At 46.9% G+C, this 16,653-nt stretch overlaps 1 protein-coding gene and 1 long non-coding RNA gene across 3 annotated transcripts in view; one reads left to right on the top strand and one right to left on the bottom strand.

Moving 5' to 3' along the window:
• Positions 1-16,653, bottom strand: part of UTP6 (UTP6 small subunit processome component) — a 428,027-nt gene that overhangs the window by 61,687 nt on the left and 349,687 nt on the right. The window contains exons 13-14 of the mRNA XM_078654392.1: positions 5,281-5,358; positions 4,997-5,176 (exon numbers count right to left, since the gene is read on the bottom strand). Of these exons, the coding sequence (XP_078510518.1) occupies positions 4,997-5,176; positions 5,281-5,358 (258 nt within the window). The remainder of the gene's footprint in view (positions 1-4,996; positions 5,177-5,280; positions 5,359-16,653) is intronic.
• The window catches only part of LOC144770120 (uncharacterized), a 558,291-nt gene that overhangs the window by 503,905 nt on the left and 37,733 nt on the right, over positions 1-16,653 (top strand). Inside the window, exon 4 of one of the 2 annotated variants that reach the window (XR_013598802.1) lies at positions 7,204-7,263. This is a non-coding gene — a long non-coding RNA (uncharacterized LOC144770120). The remainder of the gene's footprint in view (positions 1-7,203; positions 7,264-16,653) is intronic. The other variant, XR_013598801.1, reaches the window with a different exon arrangement.

Genomic DNA, 16,653 nt, shown 5'->3' with positions numbered 1-16,653 from the left:
CTAGAGGCACAAACAATCTTCTGCTAAAACCTCGAAGATTCCGGAAGGAAAAAACTTATAAACGCTCTTTCTCAGGAATGGCACCCAGGATCTGGAACTCACTCCCTCCTGAAACCAGGCTCATCTCCTCCGTCACACTTTTTAAGAAAGAAGTAAAAGCTATTCTCATGGCCAAATACACTTGACCTATTAACGTGGATCTGTAAAGACTCTGCACCGATCTGTATTATTCTGCTCGATCCCTACGACTATGTGTTTTTCCTGTATTATTCTGCTCGATCCCTACGACTATGTGTTTTACCTGTATTATTGACTCACTTACCTGACTATCTACCTGCATTATTGATTTACCTGTGCTACTATGCTCCCTCACGTACCTACCCATCTCACTTACTACCTATAATTTCGCTATACCTAATGACCTGCTATTCACTCTCTTGTTGGTATTCCCTGCTTTGTAAAGCGCTCTGATATCTGCAAAGATCTTGTTTGCGCTATATAAAACTTTCAAAATAAATAAATAAATAAAAATGGGCGAACTAGACAAGATGTGCAGGACTGACTATTGGTGAGCCTGGAAACCCGGGCTCAGGGCCCGAAAGCACGGTGCCAGCTAAACATGTGGGACCTACAAAACAGTGGTATCCTATGAGGTCTTTGAGCAGATACTGATAATTTTTTCTTCACTGAAAATAAAAACACGGTTGCCTTTGAAGTGACACTATGGGAGGCATATAAATATGTGCTGCGTGACAGTGCCCAAAACCGAAAAGAAAAAGGGAGTAGAAAATCTAGAATGGCTAGAACAACAGATACTCAGTATGGAAAGACGGGACATAGATAGGCCGGATCCCTAGACCAACGCAACTGGACACCATGAGATTAGAATATCGGGACCTAGGGCAAGACACTGCAAGAACACAAAGGCTAGCAACGCTACAGCAGCCATATGAGGTCGGAGACAAAGCCAGAAAACTACTTGCCTGGCTTAGAAAAAAGAGAGAGAAACTAGGTGGGTATGATGTATTGTAGACGACCTGGGAATTACATGCACCACGGATGAACAAACAGTGACAGTGTTCGCTGATTATTACAGAGTATTCTATGAGGCACGATCAGTCAGTGGTGCCCCGCCATTGATGTATACCTAAGGGACATTCAAGCTCCCATACTGGGTGAGGATGAGACAAAGGGACTAGAGAAGGACCCAATGCTCACAGAAGTGAAGGAAGCTGTTGCCAAGTTACGCCAAGGTAAAACCCCAGGCCCGAACGGAATACCCACTGAACTATATAAACGGTGTACAGACTTACTACACCCCCATTTGTTAGGCCTTTATCAGGATGCTTACAAAGACAGCATCCTCCTATTGGATCTTCAGACTGCCACAATAACAATTATACACAAGGAAGGCAAAGACAAAGATAGGTGAGACTCATACTGCCCCATTTCCTTACTAAATAGGGAGTTTAAAATACTAGCGACGATCCTGGCAATACGTCTTCTGAGAACCATAACTTCTCTTATTTACTGTGGCCAGTCCGGTGTCATGTCTGGTCATACTACCCGGTGGAAACTCTTCAGAACATATAACTGGTGGAAGGTGGTCAAAGACTGAGACGCTCCACACACCTTACTGTCACTGGATGTGGAAAAAGCATTGAATGTGGTACACTGGCCATTTCTTGATTCAATATAGCCAAATTTGTGTTTGGGCCAAACTTTCGTAAATGGGTGGCATGATTATATAACGCCCCAATAGCAGCAGAATGGGTGAATGGTAGACCCTCCCAGAGCTTCCCCATAGGTAGTGGCACTCGACAGAGATACCCCCTGTTCCCTCTCCTGTGCGGGGTTTTAGAATTACTCCTAATGACAACAAAGAGAAGATATCGCTTTATGCAGACCACATTCTCCTGTATGTGACAGAACAATACCCACCCGGTTCTAAACAGACAAATATGGAAGGTACTCTGGCTAAAAGATTATTGGAATAAATCAACAGTATACAGCCCTGGACATACTATGGGCTGCCCATCCCCCCCACACCCCTGGCTGGGGACGTAAAGGTGCTATCAGAGGGTTTCAAATACCTCAGTATCTTTATTACACCCCACAAAGAGCTATGAAGCAAACAAAATATTGGACAGGTATTAAGTTCAAAGACACCAAGTAAAGATGTAGAGACCTGCTCCTTACATTAATGGGGTAAGCGGCTAGGTTTAAAATTGTCACCTTGCCCCAGTTCCTTTATGTCCTCCAGAATATTTACCACCCACCCACTCGCCAGAATAGTATTTACCGAAATAGAGAGCGAATTATGATCGCTATTACGGCTACGGAGGCACTCGAGGATCGCAATGAGGACACTGTAACGCAACCCTTACAATGGGGGATTAGTGCTGCCAGACATCGAGGCTTATTACTGGGCCGCACAGTTGACTACTATCAATGACTGGTTACACATAGCAAATGACCATTCAACATATAGATTAGAAAGGGAGATGCTGAAACTCTTCAGAACATATAACTGGTGGAAGGTGGTCAAAGACTGAGACGCTCCACACACCTTACTGTCACTGGATGTGGAAAAAGCATTGAAAGTGGTACACTGGCCATTTCTTGATTCGATATAGCCAAATTTGTGTTTGGGCCAAACTTTCGTAAATGGGTGGCATGATTATATAACGCTCCAATAGCAGCAGTATGGGTGAATGGTAGACCCTCCCAGAGCTTCCCCATAGGTAGTGGCACTCGACAGAGATACCCCCTGTTCCCTCTCCTGTGCGGGGTTTTAGAATTACTCCTAATAACAAAGAGAAGATATCGCTTTATGCAGACCACATTCTCCTGTATGTGACAGAACAATACCCACCCGGTTCTAAACAGACAAATATGGAAGGTACTCTGGCTAAAAGATTATTGGAATAAATCAACAGTATACAGCCCTGGACATACTATGGACTGCCCATCCCCCCCACACCCCTGGCTGGGGACGTAAAGGTGCTATCAGAGGGTTTCAAATACCTCAGTATCTTTATTACACCCCACAAAGAGGTATGAAGCAAACAAAATATTGGACAGGTATTAAGTTCAAAGACACCAAGTAAAGATGTAGAGATCTGCTCCTTACATTAATGGGGTAAGCGGCTAGGTTTAAAATTGTCACCTTGCCCCAGTTCCTTTATGTCCTCCAGAATATTTACCACCCACCCACTCCCCAGAATAGTATTTACCGAAATAGAGAGCGAATTATGATCGCTATTACGGCTACGGAGGCACTCGAGGATCGCAATGAGGACACTGTAACGCAACCCTTACAATGGGGGATTAGTGCTGCCAGACATCAAGGCTTATTACTGGGCCGCACAGTTGACTACTATCAATGACTGGTTACACATAGCAAATGACCATTCAACATATAGATTAAAAAGGGAGATGCTGAAACTGTGCACTTTTCTTTACTATCTATACAGAGGTAAGAGAATACACGGGTTGCTCCCCGTGACGCAGGCCACCTTGGAAGTATGGTAAAGGACGACTAGAATATTGGGATGGTCCCACAGAGCCACTTGGGGAACAACCATTGTGGAAAGGGAAATGGCTTAAGGAACTGGGAAAGTTGGGGGTTTCAGGACCTGGAATCTGCTGGGTATCTCCAATGTTGGGGACATTATCGATAAAGGTGAACTTAAACCTTTCTCCACCTTTTGCACTGAATACAAGCTTCATCTGTCCTAATTTATTAAATAAGCCCAACTGCATCACACATGGTTAGCAGAAGGACTAGTGGGTGCAGACCTACCAGAATATGCGCCGCAAGAAGGAAGATTGCTGCACGAACAGTTAATGAATAAAGCATTGTCCCTTACATATAAAATACTAAATAAAGACATGCCCGATAAACTTGGTAAACTCAGGGAAAGGTGGGACAGCGAGGTGGGTGCTATGGAGGACAGACTGGGAGGCGGCTCTAATGCACCCCAGAGAGATGGCGATCAAGGCCTGTTTGTGCCTCATCCAATAAAAGATTTTCCACAAGGTATATTATGATACAGCTAGACAGCACTAGATGGAACTAGCTGAAACCCCAAAGTGTCTGTGATGCCTGACTGCAATGTGAGACTTTTTCCATACATTGTGGGGATGCCCTGTTATACAGAAGCACAATACTTGAGGAATTAGGTGCGGTGTTGAGGTTACCGATCCCCGCAGATCCAAAGTTCATTCTTTTGGGCATACTATGCGATATTGACATTACCAGACCCCATATACTTTTTAGTGACCTGGGCTTGTGGTGGCAAAGCGGGATGTGGCCAGGCACTGGAGCACACCGGAAGCGCTAACACTCTGGGAATGGAAAAAGGGGATGGGTTTATATATGGCAGCTGAAAGAGTAACATATAAGTGCAATGGGTGCACACACAAATTCCATAAGGTATGGGGCAAGTCGTTTAATCATTATGGTCTGCTCCTACTTGACGATGCTCAACAAGTCCCAGATAATGGGGAACATAGCCAGTAGCATATTCCTGAAACACAATAGTGGAGGACCTGAAGGTGAAACATAGGGACAGTGTCATTATTAGTATATTAATGGGAAACATATTGAATTGTTTGATTGTTTTCCTGACTCTGCGCGAAATCATTGAGGCTGTAGTAACTACATTTCTTATATGTGCCCTATATGAGACTGTTGTTACGGTTCTGATGGGTGTTTGTTCCTCATGCAAATCAAAGCAAATACAAATATTGATTAAAACAAAAACTTTTCCCTCTCTGGGACTCACTTACCGGTCAGCGATTGCTCAGAAATAAATTTGCTGAGCATAAAATATGAACGGATCTAAATAGGCTTGTGACGTGGATATTTATCTAATTGGCAGCATATGACATAAAAAATAACTGCTATGCTGATTTTCACTTCCCTCGTTTATTTTCCACTCGATATCAACTTGTTTCACTCACAATTGCTAATATTTTACAATTCACTAACCTTCGTTTTCACTAGCGTAAACGCCTCCTCAAAATGCAGAGCAATATCCTTACTCTTAAGTTTCATCAACAGCTGCAGTCTTGTTTGCCACATTTGCACTGATTGGCTAAAACGTTTGGTTGCAGCTTCAGATATTTTTACCACCATATCAGATTGATTTAGGTCCAGTAACAGGTGAAGCTGAAATTGCAAATTAAAATTATTTATCAAAAGATGAATTTTGAACAACACTTGGATGCTAAAGTAAAATAATATTCTGTCTGGTAGGTGTTTACATCCCTTACCCACTCAATGTATAAACTTTCTTGTAACAGGCCGGATTCATCTGCTCTGCGAAATGCACTGAGTAGCCGGTCTTGTCTCTGTAAACAGGAACAAAAAATACAAGTATCACAATTACTCAAAAAAATGCCAAAAGTCAAGTATGACATATTACAAAAGAAAGCAATTACTCCGTTGTGGTATCTACTTCACATAGCCGAGTGTGCAATGCAACGGCCAAGAAATGATCCTTTATGAAAGATAAAAGTAGATTAACCAAACGCCGACACGCCTCGGCTGTAATAAATTCATATACAAAGCTAAAACCGCAAGCCTATTTAGCGGCTCATTTTCGACTAACATTAAAAAAGAGATTTATGCTGTACCGGTTAGGAGATCATTACTCGAAGGACTTCATCCCCACTTAGAAAAGTAAACACCAAGTTGAAAATTGTCGTTTATGTGGCTACCGCACAGAATCTATATGCCACTTGATGTGTGTTTGCATCATTGTAAAAGATGAAAGAAGAAAGTTCCTAAAAATAGCTCTAAATGAATTAAACATCCGAACCTGCAGGCAGGCTGTAACAAGCTGGATGGGTGGTATATCTAACATTTTAATTTGCAGAGGTGTAAAGTTCATGACACTGGTGGACAACCTCTTACTGAAAGCGGACAAGGAATAACCGTTGGGGGTGGAATAGGACTGGAATGTTTATAAAAATTGTGAACATTTTAAACAATGTTTTTAGTGGAAACACCAGGCTTTTAAAATTTTGATTGTTATGAATAATTTATTGCATGCTTTATGGTTGTGATAAACCAAATACATTTCTTTTTGACTGACTGACCATCTCACTTAGCCAGTGCTATGAACAATCTACTTACCTTCAGTAACACTCTTTCTGGTGTCTACTGCATCTATAGTCAGACTCCTCACTTTTACAATATTCCCCAGGTGCCAGGTGGCATCCAAAGGTTTTCAAAGCAGTGCTTCTGCAAGCCACTAGACTGTCGTCCAGCTACATGTTGTCCTCATTCTGCCCCAGAAGTCACAGTGGAGCAAAATGTAAGCCCCACCCTTGTGCTCCATCAGTTTCTTGATTAACTCGTTGCACACACTCAGACGAGGAGCACCTAAAAACCAGTATGCAAATCTCCAATTTTGGGACCTTTTAAAAATGACAAAAAGACTACTCCACAGAATGGGGAGGCAGGAGGACAAGGAGGAATCTGCAGTTATATACAGTATCCAGCAGAAAGATCATTACCGAAGTAATTTGCTCTTCTGATGGATACTTATAACTGCAGCTTCCTCGCAATTAGAATAGCTCTTAAATAAGTGCCTTTCAAAGGTGATGGGTCTCTGAAGTGGGTTCAGAAAGCCCCTTACGCACCAACTGGTGGCATGCTTAATCATAGGGCTCCTCCTTATGCTGACAATGGGGGTTGCCGGCGTGGGCTTCAACATGGCGTAACAGGGGAGCCCTTACGGATGTTCAGGTTGAGGGGCTATGATAAACCATATCATATCATAGGCCCTCATCCTGAACATCCATAAAAACTCCCCTGTTACAAGGAGTTGAAGCCAACACTGGTAACCACTTTTGTTTACACGAAGAGGAGCCCTATGACATAGCATGCCACCAATTAGTGGGTGAGAGCTTTTTTCCTTTAAAGAAGGGATTGCACGTCATATAGTTTCTTGGACAACACCATTGCTTCTCTAGTTAACTTAACTGCAGGGTACCGGTGATGTACTTTCTGCACAGCCTTGCATTTATTCACTCCGAAGAAACCCACTAAGATATTGCACCTTTTAGGCTCAAAATAAGAGGCTTAGCGAACAATATTACATATTTGATATATGGTCATTTTTTTTGTGGATAGACAATCAGTGCAGTAGGTAAAGTCCACCAACCAAAGTTCTTTCTTCCTCTTCATAGCAGGTCCGGACTCTGGAACTTCCCCGCCGGTCCCTCAGGAGAGAAGTAAATCAAAAGCAGGTAAGTTCTCTATTTATTTCAAGTTGAAAAAAAAATAACCTTCAAAGTGCTCTAGTGTGTGGTAGTCCTTTTACTGTTGGACTCAGTAATAATAGTGTGGTCAAAGGGTGGAAAGAAAGCCTCTAAGAGCTAGGGCATTTATAGAATATCCCTTAAGCATTCCACAATGATTTGGAGGTACAGGGTAATAAGAGGCAGGACAGCAAAACAAAAACAAAAGTAAACAATGAAAAAAACTAATCCTGGTTAAAACTGCAATTATGAACGACCCGCGGTCTCGGTTTCCTTTACACCACCTGCTCATCTTCATCCCCCACTCTCTGACCCAATCATTCACCTGCATCCTAGGACACCTGGCCTGCTGGAGGGGTACTTGGTTGAAAGGAAGCACACAGTCCTTCCGTGTATCGCCATCAGCTCCTTTGTGGTGGTTGGGCTCCCCCAACTCTTCCCTGCTTTCTTCAGAAGTAGAAGCTGCTGTGACGGTCACTCGCTGCTCCCGTAGCTCTTCAGGGGTCTCGATCCCATCTGCTCCAGTGTCTGCTGGTAACCCCCTTTGCGTTTCAAGCTCTCGCGACTATGCTGCCAGGTCTTGCCTGAGCCAGTGCATGCACTGGTCTTGTGAGACATTTAGTTAGTGGGCTTTTGGAAATCAGACCACACGCTTTTGCTTGTGGACTGAAGCTTGTGGTTACGCGCACATCCACCATCATGCTTTCCTATCTCTCCCTCATTAAGCGCATCGCTCGCAGGCACCCTTAAGGTGCGCGCACCAAATCAGCATTAGTTATTCACTCCTGCACGGCGTGTGAACCGAAAAGGTTTGCACTTTCAGCTACCCGCTACCCATAACCTCATCAACCCCTACAAAGCCTCTCCAATAGCCTAACAGCATCTCCTGCTTATTCCATAGCCCTAGCTGCATACCCCCCTCAAGCCCCATTATCCATGCGCCTAATCCTAAATTCACCATAGCGCCCCAGCAGCCTTACCCCCAGCGGACTCTCTCACTAAACCTCCCATCTGCCGGCGGACTCTTGCTGCTTTGTACCTTACTCACACAGTCCCAGCTGCCATACTAACAACTAACACAAGTCTATCAAAACCCCTGCAAGCACAGGGGGAAAAGGCTCCTTTACACATTAAGCACAACTCTCAAAACGCTGCTCACCACAGGGCCACACACTCACTTTTCGCTGTTGCCCAGGGCCTTACCTCCTTAACTGCTAATATGTGATATGCCTGCTTCGATTTGCGGAGAAATTAGTTACAATATATTGAATCCCTCCCCATCCTCCAAGAAGTCGCCAAATAACAACTCTCAAAACCCTTCCTATGCCTCAGGCAGACATGCTCCTTCTGCGTCCCTGGTCTCATGACATAGCCTTCCATTTGCGGCGTACCCCAGGGCTCATCCCTCAACCCGACGCGGTTCAACGTCTACATGGCCCCCCTCGCACACATCGCCCGCCAGCACAACCTCAACCTCATCTCTTACACCGATTACACCCAGCTCATCCTCACCCTCACCAAGGGCCCGCACACCGCCAAAACCAACCTCCACCAGGGAATGAAGCCTGTCGCCGAATGGATGAGGAGCAGCCGACTGAAGCTGAACTCTGACAAAACGGAGGTCTTCATCCTCGGTCCCACCCCCTCAGCCTGGGACGACTCCTGGTGGCCGCTCACGCTGGGAACAGCACCGACACCCACCGACCACGCACGCAACCTAGGAATCATCCTCGACTCCTCCCTCTCCATGTCGAAACAGGTCAGCGCCGTCTGCTCCTCCTGCTACAACACCCTTCGCATGCTCCGCAGGATCTACAAGTGGATCCCTACCGACACAAGAAGAACGGTGACACAGGCCCTCGTCAGCATCAGGCTGTACTATGGCAACGCACTCTATGCAGGAATCCCGGGCAAACACATGCGACTTTTGCAACGCATCCAAAACGCCTCCGCTTGACTGATCCTCAACATCCCTCACCGCAGTCACATCACCCCCTACCTGAGAGATCTACACTGGCTCCCCGTCGACAAGAGGATCACCTTCAAGCTGCTCACCCACGCACACAAAGCACTCCACAACACCGGACCAGCCTACCTCAACAGCAGACTCACCTTCTACACTCCCACCCGCCAGCTCCGCTCCGCCAGCCTCGCGCTCGCCACTGTCCCCCGCATCCAACGAACTACCTCCGGCAGCAGATCCTTCTCCTTCCTCGCCGCCAAAACCTGGAACACCCTCCCTACCCACCTACGGCAGACCCAAGACCTGCTCATCTTCAGTAAACTCCTCAAGACCTGGCTCTTCGAGCAGTAGCGGCACCCCACCACCCCCTACCCCTCAGCACCTTGAGACCCTCACGGGTAAGTAGTGCGCTTTATAAGTAAATTGATTGATTGATAAGTAAATTGATTGATTCCTCTTCCTCGGCCGCAGCCCGTAGGTGCCCCGTCCGATCAGATAGATGCCACAACCCCCTCCTTTACCCGCTTCCTCCCTCCGCTATTTTCCCTCTTCCTTCCATTCCCCTTCAGGGGCTTTTTTTTCAGGTTCGATGTTGTAGAATTGCAAGAGCGCACGTCCCTGCGAGAGACGAGCGCATGCTTAGGGAAGATGAACGCGCACAAACCCCGGTGTTGACGTGCGCGCGACAACCTTTGCCTGTTGACTGAAATGACAGTCTAAACAGAGAAAAAGGACTCTTCTAGTTCGCTCGTAAACACAGGTTAGATCAGTTTAAGTTACATAAAGAAGTATATAAAGTGTTCGAATCCCCTGATTTCCCTGTTTATGTCTGTTTTCTCGGTTCTTTCATTCATGCCTTCTCCATTTGCCCTCTGCCGAATCTCTCTTTTATCGTGTTTATTTCGCCTGTTTTCCGTCACCTTCTTCTCTCTTTGGGATTTACACTGTTCATCTTCTCTACACCGCTTTCTATGTTATCATTTTATTTTTCCTTTAGTCTATTATTTCCTTTACGTGTTTTACTGCTACTCTTTTCTCCACGCTTCGTTTTCTGCCCGCTCCCCCGCCCTTTTCACTTCCCTCTCTGACACGCACTTTTCCCGCCTCAGCCCGAGCGCTGCCCCGGGCTCCCACCTCTGGAAGATCTTATCTTTGGGCCTGTGCAGCTCAATAGAGAAAACCCAATTTTAAAGGCAGGACTTCAGGGAGGCTGACATAACGTAGTCAACAACCCACCCCGCCCCCGCACTGTTAGCCTTTTGAAGAAACCTCAGTGACATCTGTATCCATTACAGGGAGATGTTAGCGCTGTTAATTGCTTATTGACCTTTACCAGGACAGTGAAGATTTGTATTATTTCGGGGGTCTTTTGCTGTTTGCCCGAGTCAGTCACTACTCATTGCACCCTACCTCACTCACGGAACGGTCTTTACTCACTGAAATGCCCCTTGCTTGCACATACATGCCAACTATTTTAAAATGGAAGCTTTAACAAACAAGCATTGGCATAGCCAATAGGTCTCACCTTTGGGACCTTATAAGTGTTTAGCCATGCAACAGTTGATGTTGTTGCACCAAGGATATTGTGCTGCATAATTAAATACTTATAAGGTCCCAAAAGCGAGACCTATTGGCTATGCCAATGTTTGTTGTATTGGTGTAGCCTCCAACTGCAAAATGCAAGGTCCACCTACTTAGTCTCAGGTAAATCGCCGTTAAAGGTGCCTGTAACAGCCTGTGAAGAGAAGGGTTCTTTTACTTGAACTCCAGGCAAATAGGGCACCTGGTCACACGCACAAAGAGTGGATCGTCCATCCAATGGTCTTTGGTACAATCAATATAAAAGCTCAGTTATTTTGGGATCCAGTCGAAAGAGTGTCTCTTCCTCCTTCATGGGGCGGGAGTAAAAAAGAAAGAACGCTGGGAGGAGGTTGGCTTGGTCAACATGAAAAATAGTATCAAATTTCAGGAAGAAAACCACTTTGGTGTTCAACACTAGCTTATCTGGGAAAAATGTGTTGTAAGGCGGCTGAACAGATAGAGCTTGGAGCTCACTCATTCAACGAGCTGAAGTTATTGCAATGAGAAAGAATTTTAAGAGTAAGAAAATGCAGCAAGCAGCTGTACATGAGATCGGACGGGGTACACAAGGAAAGTTAGGACCAAACTGAGGTCCAACAGTGACATCACAAACTGTTTGGAAGGGAATGTGTGTCAAACGTTTAATAAACTGCATCACAACAGGTGATTTAAACAAGAACCAGCAAACGTAAAAAATAAATGCCAAAAGGACCACAAATTCACTTTTAGGAGTGCTCAGTGCAAGATCCTGCTGGACCAAGGACTAAATACATCCGACAGTTTGGCTTGTAAGGGATCTATCTTGCGGACACCACAACTGGCCACAAATTTGTCCCACTACACAGTGTAGATTGACTTTGTAGAAGGATGCCATCCACAACCTCTTCTGGCAGACAGAACACACTCAACTGCTTCAACTGCTGCAGCTCAATCTCCATGCATGGAGGTGTGGACTGCGTAGGTTCAGATGTAGAAACTTGACCTGCTGCTGCGAAAGAAGATCCTCCTGCAGTGGTAGCCTGATCAAAGAATAAATGATCATGCCCAGCAGATCCAGTTAATACGCTCTCCTGGCCCAATCCAGAGCCATTAGGATGATTTGGTCCTAGTCGTTCCTGATCCTTGGAACTCAAGGTATGAGAGGTGGGGTGAAAAGGTGTATAGAGGTCCAGTGCTTTACTCTAGCCTTAAAAGGTCCCCTCGAGTGAGCATTCTTGGGAACACGAACAATTCTTAGTACTCTGCTTTCTCGATGTTGGCAAAATGATCCGCCAGGCACCATCGGCTAAGCTCGTCTGCCCTGGCATTTACAGATCCTGTCAGGTAGTTCACAATCAGGGAGATACCCTGACTCTTCGGCCAACTACAGAGATGGAGCACCTGTGCAAGGACCCCACTCCGCCATGCTTGTTGCAGTATGACATGGCTGTGGTGTTGTCTTTAAGACCCTGTTCCAACCTTCCTTTGATGGATGACAGGAAGGTTATCAAAGCCAAGCTAATGGCCCAGAGCTCCTACAGATTTATGAGGAGCCAGATTTCTACAGATGACAAGAGTTCTCTGATCGCCTGCTCTTCCAGATGACTGCCCCTGCCCAGCAGAGACGTATTTGTCATCACTGTCAACAGTGACTGGAGAAGGGAGAGAAATCTGCTGCTGATCAAGTTGTGGTCTAGCACCCACCATTGCAAATCTTGTGCAGTCTCTGCTGCAATCTGGATGATATCAAACAGATTGTGTTGGACGCTGAGCTCAGCGAGACTTCAGATCCCACCGCAGAGCCGACATCACTTATGCCACCTGGTGTACTGGACAAGCATGATGAATGAGGCCAAAAGGCGCAGGAGACTCAGAGCTGCTTTCACGGAAGCTCAAACATCTGGGTCATAGCCCAAATGTCCTGGACCCGTTGGGATGGAGGAAAGTAACTATACTGTCCAGAACAGGTCCAATACAATAAAGCCTTTGTGACGGATTGAAGATTGACTCAGCAGGGGTCGGTGGCCACGATGGCGGATGCAAACTACGGTCCCTCCGCTCCTGCCTCGGTAAAGCATTGTAAACCTTGTGTATCCAGTCCTTCGGGAGGAGGTTTTTGGAGTGCCAGAGCTCCAAAAACCCCAGAGGCGTTGTCAGGAACAGGGATGCCTGGTCTGTATGGGCAGCCCCAGAGTGAAGAATAAGTTTTTAGTGAGGGCACCCAAATTCCCGGAGGCCCAGAAAGAGAGAGGCCTCTGCGAGGGCAGCCGTGTGCTACGAGAGAGCGCCTGGCGTTGAATGCGGAGGTGGCTCGAGTCCCTTCCCGGCCCAGGTGGGAGGACAGGGAAAAGCAGCGGAGAGACGCAGGCTGGAGAGAAGAATACGCTTTGAGCGCGGGCACCAGACCTCATAGGCCCAGAAGGTGAGAAGCCTGGGTGAGGGTGGCCCGTGAGCTACAAGAGTGCCCTGCATTACAGGAGGCAGCTTGTGTCCCTTCTCAGCCCAAGGAAAGAGAGGCGCAGCGGAGGGAGGCCCGGCCGGACAACTCCCCGGTTGAGGCCAGGGTGGCTCCCGAGACAAGCAGGGCCGCGGCGGTGGGGGAGGCCCTGTAATGTAAAAAATGTAATGTAAAAAGAATTTGTTACCGCGCACGGACACCAATTGGTTTCATGGCGCTTAGAGACAAGTGGAAGGAAAGAGCAGGAGTAAGTGAGAGGGTTAATCATAAGCTAGCTGGAAGAGATAGGTTTTAAGAATTTTACGAAAAGTGATGTAGTCAGAAGTAAGCCGGATTGAGAGAGGGAAGGAATTCCAGGTAGAAGGAGCAAGAAAAGAAAAACAGGCGGCGCCATGTTTCTTGCGTTTGTACCTGGGGGTAATTAAGAGATTGTGAGCAGAGGACCTAAGATGCCTTGAGGGAACGTGACGGTTGAGACTCAGAGAGATGAAGGCGGGGGCAAGTGCAGAAAGGGATTTGAAAACGGTGCAACCCATTTTAAAAATACAACGGGACGCAACCGGGAGCCAGTGCAATCTTTTCAGCAGGGGAGTGACGTGTTGGTACTTTGGCTGTTGGAAAGCCAGTCTGGCCGCCTGGTTTTGTACCAGCTGAAGCCGGTGAAGGTGGTACGCAGGGATCCCCACATACAGGCAGTTCGCATAGTCAATGCGTGAAGTGACAAGGGCCAAAATAACAAGTATGAGAGCCTCTGAGGATAGGAACCTTCGGATTTTACCAATTCTGCGTAGGTGATAAAAGCAGGCCGAGGTAACAGAGTTGATTTGAGGCCTCATCGACAAGTCACTTGAAATGATGACACCGAGGCTCTTCACGGACTTGACTGGACAGAGAGGGGGACCAAGAGCTTGGGGCCAGAAGCTAGGACTCCAGGAATTTAAGGGCCCTCCTGTCAAGACCAACTCAGTCTTGCTGGGGTTGAGCTTCAGCTGGCTGAAGTTCATCCACTCATAGATGGTAAGCATGATCGATTGAAAATTAAAGCAAGAGAGAGAAGAAGAATCAATAGGAAAGATTAGCTGTAGGTCGTCTGCGTAATTGAAGATGGTAACAGGAGTGTGACGGAGAGAGGCTAGGAGGCATGTAGAGATTAAATAGAAGGGGCGATAGAGCAGAACCCTGGGGAACACCACAGGAAAGTGAAGATTGGGGAGCAGAGAAAGTGGAAAGTTGAACCGATTGAAACCGTTGTTGAAGGAAGGACCCAATCCAGGTCAAGGCCAGGCCCTGAATACCCGCATTTCTGACACGGTCGATCAAGATAGCATGATCGACCGTGTCAAAAGCGGCCGACAGGTCTAATAGCACCAAGGCCTGGGCCAGGTTCTTGTCAGCCCCCTGTCTCAGCGCATCATCACAGCCACGACGACCGCTTCCGTAGAGTGGGCCGGTCTGAAACCGGCCTGCTGGTCATCTAGGAAGTGAGATTTTTCGATGAAGGCGCTCAGACAGCGGGTGACATAGGTCTCCAACACCTTCCCCAAATAGGGAAGGAGGGAGATAGGTCGATAATTACCTAAAACAGTTGGATCAGAACCGGGTTTTTTAAGAATAGGTACTACGATGGCTTTTTTGAAAGCATCGGGGACAGAGCCTGTAGCAAGAGAATGATTCAGAAGGTCCAGTGGGGGACCTGGACAGGCCAGGAAAGCGTCTTTCAAAATTTGGGGAGGGCAACGAACATTGGGGGAGCCAGAACTGACTACATGTAGTAGAGAGATAAATTCAGGCAAGGAGATAGGAGGGAATTCATGCAGACAACAAGGATTCGAGGGAGGGAGAGCACTAACATTAAGCGAGGAAGGGGGGGGGGATATTGTTTTAATAGTTGTGATTTTATCATTAAAAAATAAATTGAGGGAGTCACAGAGAGCCTGTGAGGGTTGGGGCTGGGCGGTAACACGATCTGGAAGAGAAAGTTCAGCCACAATGGAAAAGATATCCTTAGTTTTTGTGGCTGAACTGATAATTTTCTGGGAGTAGTAAAACGATTTGGCCAAAATGATAGATTGTTTATACCGTTTTAATAAATCAGTATAAGTGGTCCTTAGTGAGGGATCATAATTTCGCCTCCACCGACGCTCAGCTTGTCTGAGGACTAATTTGTCCAATTTTAGTTGTTCAGTGAACCAACGCTGCGCGTCATGTGGGCGTTTGGATCTAATAACTTTCATGGGAGCAACCACATCGCTGGCTAGGGTCAGCCATTGATCCAAGGTAGCAGTTTGTGTATTAATATCAATGGTATCGCTGGGGAGTGTGGTTGACAGGATGTAATGAAAATGGGAGATGTCGGCATGTTTCCAGTTACGTGCCGAGAAATGACACCAGTGGAGGGCGAGTTGGCAGGGAAAGTTTCAGTGAAAAAGAAATAAAGAAATGGTCAGACCAGGTACAAGGGTAAACTAAGGGAGGAGAAATGTCCAGGTTTGTCGTCCATACCTGGTCGAGAGTATGGCCTTTATTATGGGTCGCTACAGAGATGTACTGTTGGAGATTCAGGCCACATAATAAATCTGTGAATTCAACCGACAGGCCACTTTCCTGAAAGTCTGATGGCCAGTAGTTGAAGTCACCTATAATCAAAATTCTAGCAGAATTAATAACCAACTGAAAGATAAGATCACCGAAATGAGAAGGAAAAAGGGGCATATTAACAGGGGGACGATACACTAAGACACACATGAAGGAATATTTAGGGGCCCTAGAGTCTGCTCTGACGCAGCATCCATGGCAGGCCCGTGGTGCTCGTAAAACACAAACGCTGAGAGGCCCCTCTGAAGAAATTGGGCCTGATAGGGGCCGTGACAACGGTGGCCAATGGGCGGCAGAGCGGTGAACCTCAGCAGCAACAAGAGCGGGAGTCTCCCGTCCCTCCCCCGGTTGAGAGAGCCTGGGGAGAGGAGCCGAGCAGGGGAAACATTACACAGGGCAACCCGCATCCAAGTAGAGGAGCAAGGATCGAGACCTGGACCTCAGAGCACGATGTAGGGCACACCGCAGAGGGTGAAAGAGGCATCAGAGACTGAGGGGCACGTCAGTGCCTCTTCCGTCCAGAGCCAGAAGAGGTCTAGCTTCACAGTTAGACAAACCGACATCAGGAGGAACGCAAGCAATCAGCAGAAGGACTTGTGTTGGGACATGCCCAGGGCCCCTCCCCGTGGCACTAGGGCCCTGATACGGGCCGCGACTCTGGTTCCTTTCAGGCAGCAGTGACAATCATTGGCACCCGCAGGAAGGAGTCGCTCCTCCCAACCCCCTCCATGGTGAGAGAAGGATCCGAGAGGAGTGCTGAACGAGGGGGAATACCATGCGGGGCATACGGGCCCCACCAAGC

This window comes from Lissotriton helveticus, chromosome 7 (assembly GCF_964261635.1).
Source record: "Lissotriton helveticus chromosome 7, aLisHel1.1, whole genome shotgun sequence".
In the NCBI taxonomy this organism is placed as follows: domain Eukaryota; kingdom Metazoa; phylum Chordata; class Amphibia; order Caudata; family Salamandridae; genus Lissotriton; species Lissotriton helveticus.
The sequence above is the reverse complement of the archived record's forward strand: the minus strand, read 5'-3'. Positions and strand labels throughout refer to the sequence as shown.